At 52.0% G+C, this 26,972-nt stretch overlaps 2 protein-coding genes across 3 annotated transcripts in view; one reads left to right on the forward strand and one right to left on the reverse strand.

Moving 5' to 3' along the window:
* The first annotated feature begins 6,099 nt into the window (after positions 1 to 6,099).
* Positions 6,100 to 9,346, forward strand: LOC144729449 (uncharacterized). Its single transcript, XM_078609748.1, has 5 exons — positions 6,100 to 6,542; positions 6,836 to 6,898; positions 7,038 to 7,193; positions 7,637 to 7,711; positions 7,880 to 9,346. Exons 1-5 carry the CDS (start codon positions 6,393 to 6,395, stop codon positions 8,099 to 8,101), a joined length of 666 nt encoding a protein of 221 aa, XP_078465874.1. The 5' UTR covers positions 6,100 to 6,392; the 3' UTR covers positions 8,102 to 9,346.
* A 2,529-nt stretch (positions 9,347 to 11,875) lies between these two features.
* Positions 11,876 to 26,972, reverse strand: part of LOC144729450 (MAP kinase-activated protein kinase 2-like) — a 67,737-nt gene continuing 52,640 nt past the window's right edge. Inside the window, exons 3-11 of one of the 2 annotated variants that reach the window (XR_013587705.1) lie at positions 20,987 to 21,051; positions 20,417 to 20,496; positions 19,792 to 19,918; positions 19,543 to 19,618; positions 17,888 to 18,012; positions 17,668 to 17,753; positions 17,453 to 17,533; positions 15,466 to 17,052; positions 11,876 to 13,475 (exon numbers count right to left, since the gene is read on the reverse strand). Coding sequence is in view for 1 of the 2 variants with exons in the window: in XM_078609749.1 (XP_078465875.1) it covers positions 16,690 to 17,052; positions 17,453 to 17,533; positions 17,668 to 17,753; positions 17,888 to 18,012; positions 19,543 to 19,618; positions 19,792 to 19,918; positions 20,417 to 20,496; positions 20,987 to 21,051 (1,003 nt within the window). In the remaining variant the exon portion in view is untranslated. Of the gene's footprint in view, positions 17,053 to 17,452; positions 17,534 to 17,667; positions 17,754 to 17,887; positions 18,013 to 19,542; positions 19,619 to 19,791; positions 19,919 to 20,416; positions 20,497 to 20,986; positions 21,052 to 26,972 lie in introns of both variants that reach the window. The other variant, XM_078609749.1, reaches the window with a different exon arrangement.

The raw sequence follows: 26,972 nt of genomic DNA on the forward strand, positions 1-26,972 counted from the left end.
ATAATGAGTTGCTGCTGTTCGCGCTGAGCGTCACAATAAACACTGCAGCCGCCTCCTCTGTCGCGTCTCCTCCTCCCCGGTGCGAACATGCCGAGCGGTGCTCCTCCGTGTGGGACACAAAACTAGACAGTCGTCTATAAATAGACACTAGGCTAGGCAGTACTCTAGGCTAGGCAGTACTCTAGGCTAGGCAGTACTCGAGGCAGTACTCCAGTACTGCAGGAGCCTCCTGAGCAGGAATGTTGAGACTCAGCAAGGCTTTGGCAAATCAGAATATTTGTTTACAGCAGAGGAATCCGATGAGCTATCAAGCTCTTTATTCACACGTGTCCAGTAGGGGCACGGTGTCAGAACGTAACAACCACAACAATCAATACAAACACGCGCTAAGGGTGCAAAGTTTAGAACAGTTAAACACAAATTCCTATGAAGATATATACAAATACAACTAAACTATGGTTTTGTTTCGATTTAAAGCTTTCGTGACTGCAGGGATTAATTTTCTTGGTTCTTTCGGTAAAGTCACGTAGAATGGAAATAATAAAATAATAAAAATAAAACATAAAATAATTCTCACGACGTTTCGGCCACAACGCAAACAGCCGTCCTCAGGTGAAGACCTCAGGTGAAGACCAGACCTGTTCTTCACCTGAGGACGGCTGCTTGCGTTGTGGCCGAAACGTCGTGAGAATTATTTTATTATGTTTTATTTTTATTATTTTATTACTTCCCAGGTGGAGAACAGGTCTGTCGAGAAGACAGAGTCTGAATGACACGCCCCAGGCTTCGAGCGACTATTTAAGCTGTTTTGTTTTAAATCTCACCAGCTACGGCCGACTGAGCCGCTCGCTGGTTTTTCAGAATCGACCAACGCCACGAACGAATTTGCTCACCAACTACTGGACACGGTCGTGGGTTTTAGTAACCAATACACCGGTCGGCTTCGATTTAAATACAGCAACACCGCCAGTCTCCTTTCACGTTCAAGTGCGGTGCTGTGTAAGGGGCCGTCCATAAATGACGTCACGCGATTTTGGAGGATTTTTGACCCCCCCCCCCCTCGTCACACGGCGGCACAAAAAGTCAGACACCCCCTCAAATATGACGTCACAAAGCTCTGCCACCCCCCCTCCAAATAAAACATGCTTCAAGTCGCTTTAAACTATTGTCATTGTAGTGCGTATTTAATGTGGCGCTGCACTCCGATGTTGTAGGAGAAAACATTTATTAAAAAGTATATTTAATTAAGTAGAACGTGTTGTCTATATTCATTTAAAGTTGCTCATTTTGATGTGACGTCACATTTCTCAACCCCCCCCCTCCTCGTCACACATCGTCACAAATGTCTGCCCCCCCCCCCCACCAGCTGCGTGACGTCATTTACGGACGGCCCCTAATTCGCGATGTGCGGTACCCGCAGAGACACTAAATCACCAACTCGTCGTCGGTCCGCTGCTCGATCGAGTCGCGACTGTCTTCCCACGCAGAGTCGGTCACTCGGGTCGTCTGACTCTGACCATACTTCACCACGCTGGTCCAGCACGCGCTGGTAAAGGGGACATCCCTCGGGAGCGGTACCGATGTTTGTTCGTGTCCGGATGTCGAACTCAGGTCGTCGGATTCACGGCTCGGGGCGTGCTAACCACTACACCACCGCCCCCCCCTCCCCCCGACGATCCACGTGGAAAACCACGACAACTCATCCGAGTTCATTCTCGCTATTCCCGTCTTCCCAGGTTTATACGAAGCCCTGGGAGGTTAGATGCATACCAACCGTGTGCCCGGTGTCAATCACGTTTACAAATCCGGTGACACGCGCACACGCACGCACGCCGGATTATTAGACGGGAACAAATTGCGTCTCGTCTCATGAGCAGAAGAACACGGCAATCACTGCACTCTTACTCTCTTAGCTTTTACACTCCCTGGAATCCCGCCTTCGTAATGCCTCGCAGTGTACACAAAGACAAGGATCCCCCCGTTTAGCCTTTAACAGGTTGTTGGGGCAAGTGCTGTTAGCGAGGAGCACCTGTGGAAGGCCGGCACGGCACACGAAGGGGGTGGGTGGCCAGCACCACGCCCGGCCGCCTTTCTCTCCCGACTGGCGATGTTTATACCTCGTACAAGGTACTAATTTGAGGTTGAGTCGACCTAGGGGAGGCCCAGGACCGGTTAAGATAATTGCCACTGGTGTTGGTGACCTTCTTTCACACCGTTCGTAGCCCTACCGGGTGAAGGACAACAAACTAAACACAAAAAGCAGTTCCAAATAAATGAGTTTTCAATTGAGATGATTTCAAAGTGCATCGCTCCAGTGGCGTCCTCATGTCGGAAGGAAGAGCGTTCCAGACGGCTGTGAGCGGACTCGGGTGGCCGGGTTCGTAGCGCAGCGCGCTAGCCACTGCACCACCGCTCCGCGCGACACACACAGGGCGCGTTACATGTCGTTACATGCCGTTACATGTAGTGATACGTCGTTACCTGTCGTTACATGTCGTTATATGTCGCTGCTGTAAAACGGGGGCGCTGTATGAGCGCTGATGATGATGAAATCGTTTTGGAAAACACCCAGACAATGCACACCTGCCCACGTGGTCTAGACGTCCGTGCACAGCCATGCTTGTCAATTCACTGCTGGATGAAGGCCTCCGCCAAGCCGTGCTGGTGGTGGGAGGCTATGCGACCATACTTCGCCACGCGGGTCGGTGCCAGTTGGTGAAGGCGGGAAGGAGCGCAGCACGACAGGAGTACAGTACAACAATGGATGTTTGTTCTAGATTTGAAGCTTTCGTGACTGCAAGGATTCATACTATTAGTTTTTTTCGGTAAAGTCACGTAAGTAAAAAATTAGATTGAAAGTTAATTAAAGTAATAATGGAAATAAAATAAAATAATAAATAATTCATTATTTTATTTCCATTATTACTTTTATTAACTTTTAATTTTATTTTATTTCCATTATTACTTTTATTAACTTTTAATTTTATTTTATTTCCATTATTACTTTTATTAACTTTTAATTTTATTTTTTTCTACGTGACTTTACCGAAAAAACCTAACAGAATGGATGTTTGCTTTACTGCCATCTGCTGCCCCTCGGAAGAAGTAACGAAACCTATAACACCTGTTATGCACGGTGGGCGCCCATCACAAGCGGTCTGTCACGTGGCTATACAAACCTCGCTTCACTGCGACCTCTGCTTAACGATGATGATGATGCTGATGAAAAAAATTTATCAAAGCCACTTGAATTCGATTCACGGCTACCATCAGTGGCGAGTACTGTATGGGAACCAGGCGCTGACGCTTCACGTCACCAACCCGGACCACGGCACCTGCCCCCGACGACACTTGACCCATGAACTCGCACTCCGCCTGCCCCAAGCTGCACTGGGCAGCGTGCTCAAGTTTGGTCAAATGACCTCCAACGCCACCCGCGGATCCGCGCGGCGTGGGGAGGCCGTGACCCAGAGGCGGGTTGACAACGACGCTGGAAAAGGGAGCGAATTGAGAGCAGAAAGTAATTTTAAAGATCGATAATAATTATTATTATTACAACCAAACAGCGTTGTAACAAGTGAAGAGGTCATCATTAGCCATGTTCTATCGACTGCTGGATGAAGCCGTCCCCGTCCCCCAAAATCTCCTGCGATGCCCTCACCCCATCCTCTGACTGGTGCCCAAGTGCTGCCGCTCTCATCGCTCCATCTCTGCGGTGGTGGTGCTCTTCTCGGGAAGCGCCGATTTTGTCCACCCCCTCCCCCTCCACTGGCTGCCGTTCCGTCAGCAGTCTCGCCCGTTGGTGAGCATCATCACCATCATCACCACAATCATCAACCACCATCACCACCATCATCATCCCTCCCAACCACGATGCCTCCTTCCCAGAGCCCCGCGAACTTTCCTCAAGAGTCGCGTGGCGAGCAATGCGACCGAGCGGAACGTCGTCTGGAAAGTGGCGACTCGGCAGAGTTCGCCGTGACGCGGCCGTGCAGGCGACGAGGACACGTGGCGATGGTGGTGGTGGTGGCGATGGTGGTGGCGGTGGTGGTGGTGGCGATGGTGGTGGTGGTGGCGATGGTGGTGGTGGTGGTGGCGATGGTGGTGGTGGTGGTGGCGATGGTGGTGGTGGTGGTGGCGATGGTGGTGGTGGTGGTGGCGATGGTGGTGGTGGCGACGAGGACACGTGGCGATGGTGGTGGTGGTGGCGATGGTGGTGGTGGCGATGTTGTTGGTGGTGGTGGCGATGGTGGTGGCGGCGGTGGTGGCGATGTTGGTGGTGGTGGAGATGTTGTTGGTGGTGGTGGTGGTGGCGATGGTGGTGGTGGCGACGTTGTTGGTGGTGGTGGTGTTGTTGGTGGTGGTGCAGGGCTCGCGATGGTGGTGGTGGCGGCAGTGTTGGTGGCGGCGATGGTGGTGGTGGCGGTGGTGGTGATGTTGGTGGTGGTGGAGATGTTGTTGGTGGTGGTGGTGGCGATGGTGGTGGTGGCGACGTTGTTGGTGGTGGTGGTGGCGATGAAGTTGGTGGTGGTGCAGGGCTCGCGATGCCATTCCGCTGCCTCCGAACGCAAGACCGCGATTACTAAAAGCAGCACCCATCAGAGTTTTGGTTAAGAGATATTGGCACCGTTAAGTGGTCTGGTTGTTCACGGTACATTGAGAGTATCCATTTCCCCAACGTGTCGTGACAACGCAGTTAGTTGATCGGAGTAAGTGTGGGTACTCCCAACTTATCCAAGACGCCTGGCCTGCGTGGAAGTTTAACAGATATCTGTCGAAAGGAGTTCTCCAAAGCTCCTTTCAGCGGAGGCCCGTCCGCCAGCAGTCCCGCGAGCAACGCATTGCAGGGCTGCGCCTCTATCTTTACCCTCTCATCATCACGAGACACGATCCTATACGGACATCACTTTCTGGTTGCTCCGAAGGAGAGCGGTTTCCCGAAACGTCGTGTTCATACCGCAGGTTCCTTGATACCGATAATACCAACTTGCGTATTCTCACAATGACTTCACTTAAAATCGACTGATGTATTCTACGATGCGTGGCGTCCCTGCAAGGCTCTAGGTGCTCACTCTGGGTAGAAATGAGAATGCACCGTGACACGTGCGACACTTCTGTTTGACGACACCGGCGAATCGCAGCCCAGCTCTCCCCTTTCGGGTCGTGCCGCGTGATGTCAGACGTTTCGCTCCGCGTGCTTGGCACCTACTTCAGGAAATTCACTACATCGGCAGGCTTACATCAAACGCCAGCAGCCGGCAAACCTTAAACGAAGGGAGATGGAGAGTTGCCGCCGTTCAAGTTTGCTGCCCGAAGAAGTTCCCTGCCAGCGCGTGAAGCGAAACGTCGGACATTATGCCGATGAACACGCTCAACACAAGAGCACAAGTGAACTTGGCTGGCGTTGTTAGATCCACGACTCATGCATTGCGCTTTGAATTATTCTCTACATTTTGTGTGTGTGTTGAACTTCTTTCGCACCGTACGTCGCCCACGGTGCTAATCGGCGGTGCGGCGGTGGGTGGGGGGGAACAAACTAAAGACAAAAAGCAGTTCTAAAGATTATAAGTTTTCAATTCGGATATAAAAGTGCATAGCTCCAGTGGATTCCTAATATCGGAAAAATGATGATGATCAAGGTGATGATTACGATGATGAACATGATTAGGACCACGACGATGATCACCACCACCACCATCGTCGCGATGCCGTTCGAGTAGAGGAAGCGGAACGTGTTGTCGGAGTTCAAGCGCGGCTTCGGGGAACGTCTCGAAGTGAAACCAACCGGGGGACACGTGACACTCAAGACGCCCTGCGGCGAACAGGGCAGCCACACGTGACGGTGGGGGGGAGGGGGAGCCAGCCTCGAGGGAGTTGCTCGCGACAGCTCAGTAAGCAGAAAGAAGGAAGTTGAACTCTCTCACCGCCCACTCGCAACGCCAGGTAGCCCCACGTCACTCGAAAGCCACCGCCAATATTCGGTTTCCGTTTGCAGGGGGAGTTGCAGCAGCAGCAGGGGCGGTGCCTACAGCTGCGGCAGCGGCACGGAAGAGAGAGAAAGGAGGTGGGGGGAATTCTCCCATCCGCTCCGCCGTGACGCAACGGTGAAAACCGCTGCAGCGAACGCAGCCGTCTCTACTTTCGATTAGACGGGCTTTCCGACGGAGGGTTTCACCCGTGGACGATATAAAAGCCGAGGCAGGTATCATGGAGCTCTCAAAGCCAGCGAGAGGAGCTCAGTCGGTGGATACTTGGCGTGACTCTCCGCTAGCAACTCGGTTGAAGGCGACTCGCCCCGACTCATCGAAACTCCGTGAACGCGATCGCGTCGTCGCCGTCGTCGAGGGTCACCATCGCAGCGGCAACTTCTACCGCCAGCACTCACCAAGAGGATGGAAACTCGCGGCTCGTGCGCGCTCCTGCTGTGCCTCGTGGCCGCAATGGCCCTGCAGGCGAACGCCAGGACGACGGGAATGGACATCTGCACGTCGGGGTTTCTGAGCAGCGAGCACATGAAGCAACTCGTGAAGGTCGTGAATCAAGTAAGTGACGTCGCACATTGAATGAATGAGCGTCTCTGAGCCGGTTCGTCGTCGCGGTGTGTGAAGGATGGGCATTGCATGGAGCGGAGCGCGCATCGCCAGAATCGTGACTTAGCCGAGCGGCAATTGCCACCGCTCCCCCAATTACCTCCTGCAGATAGCGGTTAATTGCCTCTTTTCCTGCATGAACGATCAGTCAGCCTGTATGGTGCAGCGCGTGCACTCCACAGGACACGTGCTCGCAGTACCACAGCTCGTGTAACTAACGCTGCGCTGTCACGTGTGCTGTGCAGGTCCCAGATGATCAGCGCAACTTCAGGATCCTGCCCAACACGGATGAAATGCGTCACCACGTGGTACGTTGGCATTGCCAATTGCTCGGCTTCGCTCGTGTTCAACAATGCACCATCAATAATACATCGTCATCATCGTCATCATCATCATGCTGATGATTGTCACTTTGCTCACCGCGTCTCTCCCCTCTCTCCCCCGCAGCTGAAGCAAGACGAGACCAGCGTGTGCCTCTTCCGCAAGGCAGTGGCCGAGCTGTACGCGGCCGCCTTCCACGCAGCGGGAACTCTGCGGTTCATGAACAACACGGAAGCGAAGAAGGAACGCGGCACATTTCACAGCTTCGTTCGACCCAGCTGCGTGAGTCCAGAGGGCCACACCGCGCTCTCACACAGACGCACGGTGCGTGGACCAGAGTTCAACTGGAAGGGATCTCAGATGTAGCTCTATGATGGCCACTTACGTGGGATGTTGAGCGACGGATTCCATCTGCCTCGACCATCCTGCGCTAGTGATGGATAATTCACGTAATTTACATTCCTACGGGAGTCAGTCAAATCCATCAGGCAACCACCGTTGACCTTAAACAAAGCGAGAGCTTCAAGGGTTAAAGTTCAATATTCGCATATCTTGCACTGCTTGGCTCACATTTATTCTGTTCATGAATTGAGACTCTGGAGGAAGTGATCCGAAGCCTCTCACCGCCGCTTCTGGCAAGTCACGAGGGCGCTGCTGAATGAGAGGGAGCTTACGTTTGTGTTACACTTGACACTGACGTTGGATTCTTTGTTTTGTTTCAACAGGGAACGAAGCAGGAAGGCGAACAGGACGCCACATTCAGGGAAATCATGGCAAAACTCGCTGAAGCCAAACTCAAGGTGAGCTTGACAAGTCCCTGCAGCAACAACGCGCACACGGGAACGCGTCCTAGAGGTTTTACGTGGTCAGTCAATCGCAGTCCGTAACCGCAACTGGCCGACCGGCGTGGCGGGGATAACTCGATGTGCTCACCGTGTCCGCCCGCGCGTTCTTCCCCGTCGACGCAGATTCCCTCGGACGAGGCGATGCTCCGCAAGGTGCTCCGAGAGACGGAGCTGCTGCCCATCGCGTGCACAGAGCGCGCGGATCGCCAGAAGCCGTCGGGCAGTCGGCGCAGCGGAGGCGGCGGCGGCGGCGGCGGCAAGCGGAAGCCGGGAGCGAAGAAGCAGCGAGGCGGAAAGCTGCAGCGGCAGGGTGGAGAGAAGCGGCACAGAAAGTCCCGGCAGTGAGCCGCGCTCTGTCGCTGCTGCCGCTGCTGTGCCAACACTCAGGACTGTGCGATCCAAAATGCGTCCGCGCCCGGCGAAGCACATCCAGTATACCTCTCGCTGTGCCTGCGTTTAACTCGGCACACGTGCAGCGTGGGGAAGGTTGCCCGCGACATGCTGGTCAAACCAGAGGTGCATCTGTCCTGCCGAGTCTCTCGTTCCCACCAGGACATCGCAAGTTGCGGTGTTGCGTCAGTGGCGCCGTGGTGCCCCCCCCAACCCCCCCTGCTTGAGAGGTGGTCGTGAGATATTTTTTTGTAACTTTTGCGAGATTCGTGCCTGGGGCTTTTTTGTTTGTCAGCCTCAAAGGTGGCAGCCCCCCCATCCCCAGTCACGTGGCAGCCCCCCCCTCACCTCCAGTCACGTGCTCAAGGTATTGTCCCGGACGCGACACGGGCTGCACGCTAGCGATATTTTAATCAAAGTGAATTGTTAAAAAAAACATTGCTATGTATTGTCTATTTATTAAGTACAGTTACTATTTAACAGTTACATTGTTACTATTTATTACGTTTTGAGCCGATGTTTTTTATTAAGTGACTCTTTATCAATGACATTACTATTTATTCCGTTTTGAGCTGATGGTAAAACGTATTACTTGAACTTTTTAAAAGGTATAAATTTCGATCAAGTAGGCACGATGGTATTTATTTTTCGATTTAAAGCTTTCGTGACTGCAGGGATTCATCTTCTTGGTTTTTTCGGTAAAGTCACGTAGAAGGGAAGTAATACGGCTACTTGCGTTGTGGCCGAAACGTCGTGAGAATCATTTTATTATGTTTTATTTTTATTATTTTATTACTTCCCTTCTACGTGACTTTACCGAAAAAACCAAGAAGACGATGGTATTTATTATAAAAAGATATTTTATATGTTATATATTTATATATAAAATATGAAATGTTTTATATATTTATTAACAATCGCTGTTGTGATAATTTATGATAATTTAAGTTTATTTAATGTTAACTTTTGTATTTCTTTCTGTCGTGCGCTTTAACGCGACGGGGTGTTATTTTTTTTATCGCGCTGACAAAAGTGGTATGATGATGGTGACGATGATGATCATGGCGATGATGACGATGATGATGGTGATGATGATGATGGTGATGATGATGATGGTGATGATGATGATGATGACGATGATGATGATACGTTGCTGCTGCTCGCGCTGAGCGCCTCGTCACAATAAACACTGCAGCCGCCTCCTCTGTCGCGTCTCCTCCTCCTCCTCCTCCACCTCCGAGGTGCGAACATGCCGAGCGGTGTTCCTCGGTATTTGAACAGCAATAACCTTGCACGTGCAATCAATTAGGATCCGCGTGTCTCGTCTACTAAGTGCGGTCGCATCTTCACAGACGCCGAACCGCTACGGCGGACAGCCGGATCCAGCAGGTTGGGGGGGGGGGGTATCAATCTCACGTGGAGATATTCACTCTCCACGAAGGTTGTCCGTGCCTGGTGAAACGAAGTGGGAGGCCGTCCATAAATGACGTCACGCACCTGGGGGGGGGGGGGTCAGACATTTGTGACGATGTGTGACGAGCGGGGGGGGGGTTGAGAAATGTGACGTCACATCAAAATGCGCAACTTTAAATAAATATAGACAACACGTTCTACTTAAATAGACTTTTTTAAGAAATGTTTTCTCCTACAACATCAGAGTGCAGCGCCACATTAAATACGCACTACAATGACAATAGTTTAAAGCCACTTGAAGCATGTTTTATTTGGGGGGGAGGGCAGAGCTTTGTGACGTCATATTTGAGGGGGGGGGGTCTGACTTTTTGTGACGCCGTGTGACGAGTGGGGGGGGAGGGTCAAAAATGGTCCAAAATCGCGTGACGTCATTTATGGACGGCCCCTGGCGTCTCCAGGTTCGCAGTGCGGCGCTTACCCACTGCGCCACTCGCTCTGCGTGCGCTGCGCAGAGGCGGGCAGTCACAGGCGGAAGGAAATGAAGGTCTCGAAGCTGAACTGGAAGAGGTGCAGGCAGTCGACAGCACGGACGGCAGGGGGGGAGGACATATAAACGTATGGGCACAGCAGAGGAGAATGAGCGATCTCTCACTGAGCAAAGGTTGAGCACGGGAGAGAGTGCGTGGAGGGGAGTGGAGCGAGATGAGAGGGGAGAGGTAGGAGAGTGCGTGGAGGAGAGTAGAGTGTGATGAGAGGGGAGAGGTAGCAGAGTGCGTGGAGGGTAGTAGAGTGAGACGAGAGGGGAGAGGCAGGATAGTGCGTGGAGGGGAGTAGAGTGAGATGAGAGGGGAGAGGTAGCAGAGTGCGTGGAGGGGAGTAGAGTGAGACGAGAGGGGAGAGGCAGGAGAGTGCGTGGAGGGGAGTAGAGTGAGATGAGAGGGGAGAGGTAGCAGAGTGCGTGGAGGGGAGTAGAGTGAGACGAGAGGGGAGAGGTGTAGCAAACTCCCTTAGCCGACAGGCATTCAATTCCCACAGAGGTTCATGAAAGTTCATCAGCATGTTTGCTGACGAATAACCCGCAGCAACGTGTGAGTCAACAGCAAAACATATCGCACGAGAAATCTGTAGCCCTACCACACCGAATGTAGTTGTCATAAACACATCACACACACACACATCACACACACATCACACACACATCACACACACATCACACACCCTTCACACACACATCACACACACAACATCACACACACCACACACACACATCACATACATCACACACCCATCACACACACATCAAACACACATCACACACACATCACACACACACCACACACACACATCACACACATCACATGCACACACCACACATCACACACACACCACACACACACATCACACACCCATCACACACACACATCACACACACATCACACACACACATCACACATCACATACACACATCACACGCACACATCACACGCACACATCACACGCACACATCACACACACACACACATCACACACACATCACACACATCACACACACACATCACACACACACACATCACACACATCACACACACACACATCACACACACACGTCTCGCACAGCATCATCAGCCATGTCGTCGTCAGTTCTGCAAGAAGGGTCACCCCCCCCCCTTGCCCCTCTCGTGGTCACGTGATACCATGATCCATCTCACTCCTGCGCGAATATCTGATGTCGCGGCTCCATCTCCGTGGCGGTTGTCCCGTCCGGCGTCACCGCCCGTCCCGGGGCTGCGGATGCCAAACCTCCTTTCAGGTGCCGCGATGCCCCCTAGTGTTGTGCGTGGAGCAGAGATCACTTTGAAAAAGCATCTCTCGAAGGTAGCTCTGGGGTTTCCACTTCCAGTGGAGCCGTTCTGCGACACGGAGGGGCTGTCCTCCTCTCTCGAGAAATTCGAAATTGACGTTTCATCTCAACGACGCCTTCCACGCCGACTGACACGGAGGCGTGCCTTTGCTTGTTCCGCTGACAACGTGCGGCGGACAGATGGATGCACGTGTGTACGATGGACTTCTTTCGCGCCGTACGTGGCCAGCCGTGCTAATCGGAGGTGCGGGGTGCTCCAATCAGTTCGGGTGCAGGCATCCCGTGCCCGCGAGTGGACCATACCATTCCAAGATTATCCCATCGGCAAAATGCGGCTTGCTTACTAAATGGAACGTTCCATTTGCTAAACGTGGGGTGACGCACACGTCCGTCCGTACCTCCGGCCGCACCTTTTCACATCTCCCCAACACGTCAATGAAAAACAACACTCCGGGTTTTCTTTGCATTTTAATACCACAATTTTTTTTTCGTTGTTGTTATTCAGTTTAAAATGGCTACAATTTAGTGTCCGAGTTAACAAAGGGGATGACGGTGATAATAAAATCATCTGAACGCATATGCGTGCGCACGTACACACAACAACACCAACAACAACCGCCGTGCACCACTAAGTGGCGGTGACGTCACCACGGCGCCCGTGCCATGCTAGGTGCACTTTGAGGACTCGTGAAAGTGTCGAAGGCTCGCTGCCGGCCAGGAGGTGACGGAACAGAGCCCAGGTGCCAATGGGTTGACTGACTTGAGACGTCTGCCCGATATACCACCCTGTGCTCCCCACCGTGCCAACTTGCTGCGTTTTATCTGCCCGGCGCTCCGCTCCTTGTTGTGAGCGTCGCTTCTCTGCCCTCCGCTGCTGCTGGAGGGCGACTGCCTCCGACTGCCCGGCAGCGAACCTCCTCTGCCTTGTTCAGAAACAGAGATAAAGATCTCCCGTCTGGCCTTTAGCAGACTGTTTTTGGGGCAAGTGCTGTTAAGCGAGCGCCTCTACGAAGGCCGGCACGGCACGCGCGTGCGGTGCCTTGCGCGCTCGAATGAGCTCTACCGCCGATGGCTGTTGTACAAGCAGCAGAGTTACCGCGGTCATAACATTCGAGAAAATTTCTTTTTTACATAAGTGGGAAGGTTGAACCGCAGGGAAAACCACTTTTGACCAAACGGAAAAATAAATGAACACGAGTGCACACGCAGCAAAAAAAAATTATTCGGGTAAGGCGATGAGAACATTTCCGGGTTGCACTTTGTTTGTTTCTCAAGCATTGACGAACATGACTTGTACGATGCAACCTTTTGTTTACGAATGTTCATTAATACGATTGTCCATCTTAGAGATGCAATGATCCACTCCACCCCCCCCCCCCCCCCACACATAAACGCCGCCCTCTATCAAGTCAACGAAAACAAATTCACGATTCTGGGCCACATTTGGATTCAAGAATAGGACGGGTGGCTTTTCATTTTATTTCTTCCCCCATATTCTTACGTCATCATTACCGGCGGAGGCGCAGCCCTGCAATTGCCGACTCGCGCCACCCTGCTGGTGGAAGGGGCATTCGCGAAGAGTCAGCTCTTGACAGTCCGTCCGGTGGAGGGCCCTCTAGAGGGTGTTTTTGCCAACTCCTCCACCAGGATACGCAACATAAATTAAACAAGTCGGCAGTTTTGCTTGTAGATATGGTAACTTACATGCCTCTTATCAATGATAAAAACTGTCGCTGATGAATGCCGATCTTCAGAGAGAGCCACTCGACAGGATAATTTGACCGACTCATCCACGCTGCCCAAGACATCTCGGCAGAGGTTTGAGCGCGTAGCCTCACTTTAACAATAATAACAATTAACATGTATATGTAAGGCGCCTTCCACTCATGTCCCAAGGCGCCTTACCCCACCGCACACGCGTGAATCGATGTTTTGTTGGCCATCTCCTCTCGCGCAGTCTCGTGAGCGGAACGTTCCGTTTCGATCGCTGAATCCGTGCGTCGCCACGTGCCGAGTGCATAAGAAAATTGTTTGATGATGTTGCTACCACCGCTGCTGCATTGGCGCACAAACAACAACAACAACACGAACATTCAGCACGGTCGGTCAACAACGCGGCGGCCTTACGACGAAACGTATGCAACAGGCGACGTTTCAGGTAGTGGGACCGTCTTCAGAGTACGTGAGCAAGGGGCTCGTGTGCTCTGCATAAGGGACACTGCCTGAAACGTCGCCAAGAATATTCTGCCTCTGTTCAAAGTCACAGTGCTATTGAGGAACGCGTTGAGCATTTGGCTGCTGTGAATGTCCACGTGACAAGCCACTTCATTGGGCGATCATTTGTGGCCAGGTCGCTTCTGAAAAAATGCTATACCTGTCAAAATAAAAAAAATAGTATCGTCGTTTTAATAGTTTAATAGTTGGGGTTTGAGTGTGCGAGTGCACGTAATGGGCACGTGTTTCAAACGATCTGGACAATTTTGCGTCTGACATTCTGATCAGTGGACATGCCGCGATGACGTCACGTGTCTACTTGCCAACACAAGTGTGACGTCACCCGGCAGCTGTGCGCCGACGCTTTTATTTTGTGGCTCAAGAGCGCAGCGTGACGTCACAGCTGTATATATTTCATCTTCACGCCAATCCGTAAAAAAAAAAAACCCACTCGGATCGTCCAGAAATTTCGCATCACGGGGGCCTGATTTTGGGTTCAAATTTCCCGATGAAATGCGAAAATTAGAAATCGCCATGCCGAGGGTTCAACCATTGTGAACTGAGCTCCGTAGTGCATTTTGTTCAACATGCGAGAGAGCTCGCGTCGTGTTACGAGCCCGAGCGAGGGGCAATCGGAATACCGCACGGACAGCCACGCACGGCGCGCACAACACCACCACCACTAAATTGGCCGTGTCGGGTGGTGGCGGCTTTAACCACACATTTTAATTTACGCGATCCGACCCCAATCTTTTTTTTTTACCTGTATTGTGGATGACATTGGTCTCGAAAAGCCTGCCACGTGTTAAACTCACGCCAACCGCTGCCGCAGCGCGCCATTCTAAAAACGCCGTGACAATGAAACGAAAACATCGCGAACAAAGTGGTGGCGTGTGTGAAAGCCTACAGACTTCGCCGGCCGCCTTCACACGCGGGGGAAACCTTCGCAACATCAGTGGCCAGTGTTAGCACAGCAGCGGGACATCAATAATAAGAAGAATTATACACTGGTCAACACACTTTTTCTGGCATAAGGTATTCCAACGGTCTTAAGGTAATTTTGGGGTGCCGATTCCAAATCTGGCATCAGTTTTTGTCTATCACATCAGGTTTTTGAGATATCAAAAAATGCATTTTCAATAAAAACTGCAGAAGAAAAATATTAAATAAATGTGGATATCTACATAAAATAATATTATAAACACACTATCCTAAAAATACAGCACCATATTTTAACACTAAAGCAGTCACTGACTCGCAACAACTTGCAATCATAAGTGACAGAGTTAATTTCGGGTAAAATCAATGAAAATGGGGTATGCCGATAGCATAAAAATGAGATGTGATAGAGCAAATCTGAGATCAGATTTGGAATCAGCACCCTGAAATTAGTCTAAAACATCTGCAAAAGTCCAGGCCAGAAAAAAACTTTTTTTGTTGTTGACCAGTGTTATTGATATTATTAACAGGCCTTTGCCAATCTACTGCTAGATTAGTAACATCCCCATAACGTGTTGGTCATTGGGATTGTTTAACCATACTTCACCGCGCTGGTCAGTGGAGGAAGGTGAAGTCGGGGGGGTGGGGGGGGAGGAGTCCAGAAACCGGTTCAGACATCACTCGCCACGGGGTCGAACCCAGTGGCGCCTCCAAGTGGAAGTGCTCCAACTCGCTTCGCCACCACCGCTCTGGGAGGCTCGGCAAGCCGTGATCTCAACTCGGTGGCCTCAACTCGATCCTTAGCCTAGGCCAACATCGGCGGTGATTGATATATGGAGGACCGGTCCCACGCGACACACCCAGCGACCCCACCAATAGCCCACACACTCACCGGCGCGCGATGTCAAAATGTGTCCAGACAACCCCCACAATCGGTCCGCATGAGAGAGCTTCATTGCGAGCGGTGGGTGGACAAAAGCTCTGTAGACCGTCGTCATCGTCGTCGATGTTGTTATGACGCCAATGAAAGGTGTCTGGATTATCCTCGCTGGAGCCACATTTGGCAGAACGTCCAGCGATGTTTCCAGCCACGGCTTCGTAGTAGAGGACGCGCTTTACACGGACGCGGCCATCCCGGTGGTCAAAAACCCTCAGCAGCGAGGAGCCCGCGCCGCCGGTGGGCGGACACGCGAATGTTTTACTCTTCTCACTTCAGACGAGACACGGAACGATAGCTTCGGCTCGTGCGCGGGTCGCGGGGCTGGATTGCTACATCCCGGGATCATTCGAGGTGCCTTCATCCAACAGTGGAGTGACCATGGCTGAGTAATGACGATGATGACTTTACGAGCAGCTTCGGTGGGATTCTTTCGGTGAGCGACGTTGGTGACCCCCCCCCCCCCGCTATCTCAGAACCGCCACGTCGCTTCTCGTGGTCGTGCCGTGCGGCCTCTCCGCTGTTGTCGAGTTGTGCCGCGCTTGTCGTCGTTGTTCGACGTTCCACCATCGCGTCCACCGTCGGGGCGATCTCAGAGATCGACTCGTCGGTTAGGAGGCTGGTGGTCTCATCGCAGCCCCGGGCTGCGACAGCTCGCGCCGCGTCGATTCGTCGTCGGGCGGTCGTCGCCGTGGATTCTGCGCCGAGGATGGAGTCGGGTGGTCTGCTACGCTGCTTGTGGACGAAGGGGCATGGGCAGAGATTCACGCCAGCAAGGCGAGGGGAGGAAGGGGGGGATCTGGGGTCTGTCCGGGCCAGCGACCCATCCCAGAGAATATTTCCCACGCCCGGCACGCCGCATCCAGTACGCCTGTCGCTGTGTGACCGTTGGCCACCCAACGACCCGGAGAGTCTCGAGCAAGGAGGTCCCATCGCCGGGCCGCGGCGACCCTCGGGTGCTCGTTCGGCAGCGTCTAACCCCCGACCGGCGCCGGCGCGATGCCGGTGATGGCGACGCAGCTCGGCGACGCTAATCACCGACCGCCAGAGCTCGGCGAGACGACAGGGAACGGCAGGGGCTGGGTGGGGAGAGGGCGAGCGAGTGAAGGAGAGAGAGGAGAGAGAGAGAAAGGGAGGGAGGGAGATAGAGAGAAGGGGGGGGGGGGGGGATGGCCGTCGTTAGGGCTGGAGAGACGCGGCCCCGCCGCTGGACGCCGCGGGGACAGCGTCCGCGTTGTTGTTGGGGCCCTCGCTGGCGTCCAGCATCTCCTCGGAGAGGCTCACGGACATGTCCTGCGGCGTCGCCTCCTCCTCGGCGATGACCTCCTCCTCCCCGCGGCCGCCCCCCGCCTCCTCCTCTTCCTCCTCCTCCTCGTCGTCGTCGTCGTCGTCGACGTGGGGACTGCCGCCCGCCCCACGGCGGTGCCGGCGCCGCCGCCGCCGCCGCTTGTTGAGCAGCGGGTTGCTGGACTCGTCGAGCTGCTTGATGCGCACCTGCTCGTAGTCGACGCGCATCGTCGCCAGCGCGCTCGTCATCTCGTCCTGGAGGGCACGCACGCACATACACGCGCGCACAGACACGCACACGCATGCACGCACACACACACGCACACACATGCGTGCACAGACACGCGCATGCACGCACAGACACGCACACACAGGCATGTACGTATGCATGGCTTGCCTGGGTTAGCCGAACACGAGGGGGTTAGGGCTTTGGGTTAGGGGAAGGGTATTTTATACGTTGCACTTTTTGACTGCTTGCGATCTCCATGAGCGCCACCCGGGACCGTGATACACGGGGACGGCTGGCACGGACCCCCCCCACCCGCTCATTCCTCAGTTCATGACTCCCCGCGAGGATGGCCCGGCTCTACTTGTCACGAAGGGCACCCGCGGCCTGCGGGCGTGAGCTGCGTGCGTGCGCCACGGCACAGCTCACCTTCACCTCGTCCCACATCTCCCGCTCCTCCTGCAGCACGCGGCTCGTGTGCAGCGGGGTGGGCGGCACCTCCATCCAGCGCTGCGGGGCACGCGCACACACACCGCTCGCGTGAGTGGCCCCACGGGGTGCCAGGGTGATCGTCGTCATCGTCATCGACTCGGTTACTCTGACGAGTGCGGGGATAATGAACGCGGTGCGGTGCGAGCGCTCACGTTGATCCAGGGGTGGTTCATGAACTCGGCGATGGTCATTCGTTGCGTGGGATCAGTCTTCAGCAGCTGGCGGATCAGCTGCTTGGCTGTCGGGTGACAAAGCGGAACAACGTCGTGACGCGGCTCGGAGGGCTTCGCAGCCCGGAGGTCACCGGGTTTGACCTCTCCCCCGCGTAATAAAAGAACGGGCGGGTGGCCCCGGCGGTCGCCCACCACTCACCCTCCTCCGAGACGTCGGCCCACTCGGGGTTGGGGAACTCGTATTGGCCCATGCGGATTCGCTTCTTCATGCCGGGAGAGATGGCGAGCCCGTGGTTCGAGTAGAAGGGAGGAAATCCGCAGAGCCTGTGCAGAGGGGGGGGGGGGCGGGGCGGTGTCAGAGGTCACGGGGCGGTTTGGATTTACCGTCGTAACTTAGGGCGGTTGCCACCTCGGAGGTCCAAAAAAATACGTGGGACATACCGTGGAAGAAGAAAATAAGGTACGTAAATAAGGTGAGGCCTATGTGCGAATGCAGAATGTGTATTTATACTGCAGGAGGAATCCGATGAGCTATGAAGCTCTTCCTCACGGATGTCCAGTAGGGGCGGGTCAGAGCGTTACAACCACAAACAATACAAAACCACAATAGGATTGGAAAGTATAGGAAAGGTAAACAAATCACTTTAAAAACATATGCATTATTATTATTATCATCATGATCGTAATTACACTACTAACAACACCCGGGGCTTTCAATGTCCCGGTAAGACTTGCAGATTGGACAGGACAACAGCTGCCTCAACAAGAGCATGTTCCTGGGAAAACTAGGACAGGTGGCAACATCTGTTATTCTTAGCTCAGTGGATCTTACATGGTAACATGAAAATAATTCAGTTTTATTTGTATATATTTTTGAAGTGATTTGTTTACTTTTCCTATACTTTGTACTCCTATTTTGTTTTTGTATTTGTTTGTTGTTGTAACGTTCTGACCTGCCCCTACTGGTCATCTATCAGAAAGAGCTTTATAGCTAATCGGATTCCTCCTGCAGTATAAATAATGATTCTGATTCTGGTTCTATCGTCCAGGTAGCTGCTGTGACTGCTTTGTGGGGAGGGCAGCGGTGGTTGGCGTATGGATAGACTTGTCTCTCGTTTAGGAATGTGGAATTTCCACCATTCGCTCAAGTCTGCGAAATAGAATATGAGTACCTCCCCATGCTTCTTTGAGCATGAGGCCAATTTGAATGCAAAAAACAATCTCGATTTAAAGCTTTCGTGACTGCAGGGATTCATCTTCTTGGTTCTTTCGGTAAAGTCACGTAGAAGGGAAAAAATAAAATAATTTTAATCAAACATAATAAAATAAAAATTCCCACGACGTTTCGGCCGACTGCTTGTGTGGCCGAAATGTCGTGAGAATTTTTATTTTATTATTTAAGATTTTTTATTATTTTATTATTTCCCGTCTACGTGACTTTACCGAAAGAACCAAGAAGACAAAAAATAATGGTCACGTGCGATTGTTGAGAGTGTCTTGTTGCATCTGTAAAGGGGTAAATGGTGAGAAATGAAGAACAAAGAAGATGCAGAAAATAACCAAGAGAAGCATTACTCGAATAATGGGCCTGACAAACGCGTGAAAACGCACTGGCACCATCACCGCTATCAAACAATCATAACCGCTACCAATTAATCAATCAAATAAAAATTAACAAAACGTATAAAGGTGCTTGTACACGAAATATTGTGCACGGATGGCTCCCTTGAGTGTGTGAATTTTATTTAACTGCACGGTGAGAACTTCAGAGGCCCAGGATGAAGTTTCGCTCGCGAGAGCGGCCTGGGTGATTGGGGATCAAGCAGGAGAGAGAGAAAGAGCACGTGGACTCACAGGATGTACATGATGACTCCGAGGGACCACATGTCACACGACTTGTCGTACTTCTCAGGCCCCAGCACCTCGGGCGCTGCGCCCAGAGAGAGGGGAACACACGGCGAGACGGTGACGCGCGAGCGGGCGAACACGCGTACGTGCGTATGTTGAACTTCTTTCGCACCGTACGTAGCCAATCGTGATGATCGGAGGTGCGGGGGAAGGGCAACATGGGTTTCCCCCGAGGCCCCCCCCCCCCCCACGTACCCACGTAGTAGGGGGTGTAGCAGGGCGTGCTGAGCGAGTCGAAGGTGGTCGTCTCCTTGGCGAAGCCGAAGTCGGTGAGCTTCAGGACGGCGTCCGACTGGCGCGTTGTGTACAGCAAGTTCTCGGGCTGCTCGCTCGCCACCACCACCACCACGACAACAACAACAACAATGACGACAACAACAACGGATCTTCAGCTTCCCCGTTCTGCCTCTTTACCTGAACCCTTTGCAGGCGGCCATTTTTTTTAATAAACTTAAATCTGAAACGTAATATAACATGAAGTAATTGATTAAATATGGCAGGGGAATGGGTCACTATGGAATGTCTTGGTGACGAAAAAATGCACAAAAGTCAAACTCCATTGTTAAAGAATAACTGAGCGGATGGGGGTGGGGGGACGAAATCGACGCAGTTTACTCCATCACCTATTCTGCTTTACTTCAGTCACAATGTGTTAGTCATCGACCTGCCGTGTTTGCGCACAAAGACAAACACGGAACAACGGTTCTTCCTCTTCTTCTGCTTCACCCCCCCCCCCCCCGCTATAGGCGATCCGGGGCCCGGGGCCCCCCACTCATCTCCCCCCCACCCACCCCACCCTCACCGCCAGGGGTGCCCTCACCTTGACGTCGCGGTGAGCGATGTTCATGGAGTGCAGCGAGAGGATGGCCTGCCCGATGTCCCTCATCGTCTCCGAGGCCTCTGCGGCGAGAGACGGCGCAGCGCGAGCTGTTGATGTCTCAGAACGACTATAATCATTATTACTCCTATTACCGAGATCCCATTGTTATTATTGTTATTGCCAACATGTACGCGTGTATGTGGAACTTCTTTCTCGCCGTACGTAGTCGACCGTGCTCGTCGGTTGGTGCGGAAAAGAAATCCCACAACTCCGATTGGTGCGTTTGGCTACGCACGGCGCGAAAGAAGTTCAACGTGCATGCATATTTTACAGCCCTTTGTCAATCCACTGCTGGATGAAGGCCACCCCACTGCGTGTTGGACTTGGTGGCGGTCGTTGGAGCATGCTTCTCCGCAATGGTCAGGGCGGATTGGTGACGCGGGCGCACAGGACCGGCTTGGACATCGCTCGCCACTGATGCCAGCCGCGGCTGGGATTTGAACTCGGGTCGCTGGGTTCGTGACATATTGCACGCACCGCTGTGCCACGGCGCAGCGTGGCGCGGCTCACCTCGCTCCGTGAACGCCTGGTCGCCACGATCTTGTATCCGGCTGAACAACTCTCCTCCCTCCATGCTGCAGACACATCGCCACCGCCATCATTATCATCACCACAATCATCATCGATACCATCATCATCGCCATCATCATCATCGCCACCATTATCATCATGATCGCCACGACCATCATCATCGCTACCGTCATCATCATCATCGCTACTATCATTATCATCATCAGTTTAGTTTGCTGTCCTTCCACCGCACCTCGGATTAGCTCGGCTGCCTACGTGCGGTGCGAGAGAAGTTCAACATACACACATCTAGATCCTGCACACGAGGAGCAGATGTCACCGCTCCATCTCAGCAGTGAGCCACCCCCCTGCGGACGCGTTCCCCCTACTTTGACTGCTGCTCTGTCGTTAGCCTCGACCATTGGCCAATCGTTGAGCTGGTTCTTTCGGTAAAGTTACGTAGAAGGGAAATAATAAAATAATAAAAGTAAAACATAATAAAGTTCTCACGAGGTTTCGGCCACAACACAAGCAGCCGTCCTCAGGTGAAGAAACAGAGCTGTCGGAAAGACAGCATCCTAATGAACACCGCTAAGCTTGGCAGCGTATTTTTTATTTTATTATTTCCCTTCTACGTGACTTTACCGAAAGAACCAAGAATATGAATCCCTGCAGTCACGAAAGCTTTAAATCGAAATTTAATCGTTGAGCTGTTTTCTTGTCTGTGATGTTAGTTTTGTACGTATTCATCTTAAACTCCACTTGACGACCTCATTTAAAAATAAATAAGCTATTATTTAATTTCCTGATTGAGTAAACATCACGGACAGAGCTGAGTGGAGGGAAGGCCACGCTTGCCGATGCCTTAGAGAAAGGAGGCGGCTCACGTTTTCAGTTTTCATTTAGTTTCAGTTTCATTTATTCGGTATAGCCCTGTGAGCCATTCGGCTCTTGAATCGAGTGCAACCGCAACAAACAAAAAAACTAAAACATGAACAAGAAAACATCTTAAAGTGACTATGCGCAAACAGAAAAATCATGAGAGAGAGAGAGGGAGAGACATTTCGGATTATGAATTTATTTCTCCAACCCCACTGTTCAGAATGAAGAAGCAAAAACATCTTCGATATTGTCGCTCTGAATGAATTTTGGGGTCGGAGGAGGGGGGGCGATTCTGTTCCTCTTTTCCTCGATCCGGTCTCAGTGTCGCCGTTCCACCTCTGCGTGTGCATGAACGTGCACACGCGTACAAATATTATAACAGAAAAAAAAGAAAGATACGTAGGTGTACACGTTTAAAAGTTATATTTTAGGCTTTCACGACCAATATCGTGAGTAATACATCGTTTTTGCTGAAAAGCCCAAATTTAATCGCCAATATTTTCCCACGGGATGCTCTGTTGGGTGTTGGACGATTTTAGCTAAAAATTTACGTTTTACTTACACGACAATCTAACGCAAAAATAAACTCACTGTGAATCACGTGTCAATGTAGTAGGCTACTCCACAAAATAAAGCCACTTATTTAAAATTAAAAGGCGAGGGTACATTTTCGACTAACCTCACCTAATTTGTAACGCGCGTTGCACAACGATGACTAATTGTTACATCTCACACCGTGAAATCAACACTCTCCCCTTCCTGATATAAATTCAGATTTGCGTGACCAACATTGCCTGCCGAGGTGAAAATTGCGTGACCCTTAACCCCCCCCCTCCGCCCCCCGCAACAGAACACAACCTGGCGTGGAAATGCGTCGCGTTCAAAAGAAACGACACGCACGCACAGTGACCATAGCAGCGGCAACATTCGACGCATGCCGCGACTTGTTGCTCCGTAGCGAGGTGCCAATGTCGCGAGGGAGGTCTGACGCCGTCTGCGACGAGAGGGCTTGAGGAGTTTGCGAGCGAGAGAGAGAGAGCGAGAATTCGTGTCGTTTCGCGACTCCCCCGTTGAAGGAGGAGCGCAGGCCGCAGTGGTTCGCTTCGTGGTCCAGATGCCATCAAACACACCGACGGCGTTAAACAGAAACCATTCCTGCCCGTTGCCCCAAACGCCTAGACGGGAATGGCTTTTGGCGCCGTGCCTATTACATAAACGCAATTTTTCTACAAGCCTATTAATACTGCAAGAACAACAGCGATGGTTATCAACGAAAATCAGAGATTTTTTTCTCTCAAACATTAAGAAACACTGCGGCGGAGATTAAATTCCCTGCGGGACCAAAACTGCCGGAGCGGCTCCCGTTGCTGAGCTCACTGCTTGGTCAGAGGCCGCTTATCACTCGCTGCAGTGACGGAAGATGACTAAATTGTTTTTTTTTCTCTCGCTCGGCGGCTTCGAACAAATAAGGCAGCGGATAACCCGCGGTGCGCCAGCGAAATAAAAACAAAGCACCTAACACGGAGCCCTGCGTCCCGAGAGCGAGCGAGCGATGCACGCTGGAGGCCCATTGCCCGAAGCGTCAGCCGTCGCAATGCGTCGACCGATTTTGAACGAGAATCGTTGCTGAAGCGACACGTTGGCGCGACACTTGTGGCGGATCATCCCAGACGGATGATCAACAAAACGTTCCACCTCCGAAAAAGCTCCCGGCATGCAGAGCGAGACGTCTGCCTCAAACGACGCGCGGCGCGGTCCAGAATCACCGCGGCTACACAGCACAACTATTCCCGTGCCCCCCCCCAACAACAACCGCCCCCCTCCCCTCCAGGGCCGGATTAAGATGCTGTAGGCCCCTGGGCTACATGTACCGTGAGCCCCCCCCCCCCCCAGTAATATTTTCCAAAGGAAAACAAAGTTGAAGAAACATTTTTTGATTTAAAGCTTTCGTGACTGCAGGGATTCAGCTTCTTGGTTCTTTCGGTAAAGTCACGTAGAATGGACAGACCTGTTCTCCACCTGAGGACGGCTGCTTGCGTTGTGGCCGAAACGTCGTGAGAATTATTTTATTATGTGTTATTTTTATTATTTTATTATTTCCATTCTACGTGACTTTACCGAAAGAACCAAGAATAATTTTTTTTTTTAATATTTTTTTACAAGGCTAACAACAAATGAAATTCAGCGTTCGCAAATGAAATCACTTTTCACTTCATCTCTGGAGGGCCTCCAGCTGGCGGAGGCTGCAGCCCCTAAAGCCGCCACGCCTTGATCGGGCCCTGCTCCCCCACCCCTTCCACACACGCAGCAAAAGTGTCGCGGCGGCGGCAGCAGCGATCGTTCGCAGCCCCTCCGCGGCACTGGCGGCACGGCCACGCGGTGGGCACCGGTGGTGGGTGCAGGCCAATGGCAGAGCTAGGATTGAGAATAATATTAGGTGAGAATTATATTATATTATTATATTATTTTATTAGATAAGATTGTATTATTTTATTATATAAAATATTTTATTAAATTATGATATCATTTTATTATTTTATTTGATTATATTATTTTATGATGTTTTATTTTTATTATTTTATTATTTCCCTTCTACGTGACTTTACCGAAAGAACCAAGAAAAAAGAGCCAGGATTGTCAGGTAGGGGGGGGGGCAACCCCTCCAGCAATGAAAAATGATAGAGGAGTTGTTAGTAAGTTAGGAGTTGTTCGTAAGTAAGGAGTTGTCCCTTGCTTTTTATTCGATGCGTGTGTGGCGATGGCGCAGCATTCGATCGAGGGTCGAATTCGAACCGCTCTGTGTGATCGGCATTGCGCTCGCTGAAGGTGAATGACTTCAGGGAAGTCGTGTACTGTATACGCAACTGCGCACAATTCTGAGTCACTTATAACCGCTTTGCCGTTACTTATTGCCAATTGTGGACTCAGACTATTGTCCTATCATCTCATAGAGTCCCTGGCACGTAATAATATGCTACAATGTGGCAGTGGGGGTCGCAAAATGCCGATTTATTACTAATAAACCCCAATGATCCGATCGAAATTAGGGATTTCGATCGGATCATTGGGGGGTCACGTGCCACCCACCTCCCCACTGGCTCCGCCAGTGGTGCCGGCAGTCTTCTTAGTTCCTGTGGCCCATGAAAAGCAAACTGTTGGAGCTTCAGATGCAGTGATATATATATATATTATATAGCACGATAACAATAATAACTACAATAACTATTATAATTTAAATGTTGTCAGGATGCTCCTGCTAAGTATGTAGGGCCAATGATATATGTTTTTTTACGTATGTACATGTTTTTAAACACAAGAGAACACTGGAATACTTGGAGAACACCCACACAAAGACAAAGATCCCCCGTATAGACTGTAATAAACTGTTGGGGCAAGTGCTGTTAGCGAGCAGCACCTATGAAGGCCAGAACGGCACACGAGGGGAGGGGGTGGTGGGGTGGCCAGCACCACGCCCGGCCGCCTTTGTCTCCCCGGTGGCGATGTTTTTACACACCGCACCAGCTACTCATTTGAGGCTGAGTCGACCTCACGCACAACCCACACACGCGCACACAGGGGGACTCTGGCGCTCATGAAGCTCAGCCGTGTTCGAGCTCCATGCGGGGACGCAGTCGTCCGCGCTCTGATCCGCCGTGCACCACAGCGGCCCCAGTTCGATTCCCTGCACGACTAACATCAGTGTCGACGTCAGCCGCGGTGAAGTATGGTCAAGCAACCTCCACGACGACGTCGGCAGGACTTCATCCGGCAGTGGATTTGCCAAAAGACGGCAAACTAACATGATGCAAAGTCCATCATCAACGTTTTTGGGTTTAGATCGCGTTATTTATAAATGTGTCGTAACCCTCCACCACCCGACACGACCAATCAGTAAAAAAGTGTCACGTTGACAAAAGACGAAATAGTTCACTGCTTTAGCCCACCGGTGTGTTGAAGCGTGAAACCACAACAACAAAAAATTGTAAATGGTGTGTTGAAAAATTGTAAATGGAGTGTTGAAGCGTGAAACCACAACAAACATTTTTTGTAAATGTTGTGGTTTCACGCTTCAACACACCAGTGGGCTAAAGTAGTGAACTATTTGTCCTTTGTCAACGTGACACTTTTTTACTGATTGGCCGTGTCGGGTGGTGGAGGGTTACGACACATTGATAAATAACGCAATCTAAACCCAAAAACGTTGATTATGAATAATATTGGTCGCGAAAGCCGACGTGCTAAAATCATGCAAAGTGTCTCTGCTTTGAGAAACACCGCAAACCCCTTGAACGTTGCACGAACAAACGCTGCCTTAATCAGCGGCGGCGCAGTGAACGCCGCCACCGGAATATTTCCTTCGAGTTTCCCGCTCGGTAAGCGGCTGCTCGTTTTCGTGCGTCTGCAACTCGCTCCGTCGACGGAAAGTGAGACGACGTTCCACGTCGTTGTTGCTGGAAACGAAGGAAGACCGAGAGAGCGGCGTTGTTGCACGCAACTCGCGGCTCGCTCTGGGGGGGGGGGAAACAGCACGAGTTGACGAGATAAGCCGTGTGACCCCCCCCCCCCACAGTCGTGTGCATCTTAACCCCATTCCGTTTCATATTTTAACAGTCGTTTTTATTTTTGCTTCTGAAGTGGGCACGTGACAGCTCGGCCAGCTCGTCAATCCGCTGCTGGGTGAGGGCTTCCCACACGACGTTGTGGGTGGTGGTGGGGTGGGTGGTGGTGGGGTGGGTGTTGGTGGTGGGTGGTGGTGGGGTAGGTGGTGGTGGTGGGGTAGGTGGTGGTGGTGGGGTGGGTGATGGTGGTGGGGTGAGTGGTGGTGGTGGTGGGTGGTGGTGGTGGGTTGGGTGGTGGTGGGTTGGGTGGTGGTGGGGTGGGTGGTGGCGGGTTGTGGTGGGGTGGATGGTGGTGGTGGGGTGGGTGGTGGTGGGTTGGGTGGTGGTGGTGCACATTGGGGAGCAGGGAGTGGTCGAGCATCAGAAAGAGAGTGCAGTGCAACCGAGACTCCACTGCTTTCGCCAGCCCCACCCACGTGGCCCCGCAGCCTATCAACACCTGGCTTGTGGACAGGGTGCAGGGTACTTAAAAAAACACTTTTTAA

The sequence above is a fragment of the Lampetra planeri genome, chromosome 32, assembly GCF_965212315.1.
Source record: "Lampetra planeri chromosome 32, kcLamPlan1.2.h2, whole genome shotgun sequence".
Classification (NCBI taxonomy): domain Eukaryota; kingdom Metazoa; phylum Chordata; class Hyperoartia; order Petromyzontiformes; family Petromyzontidae; genus Lampetra; species Lampetra planeri.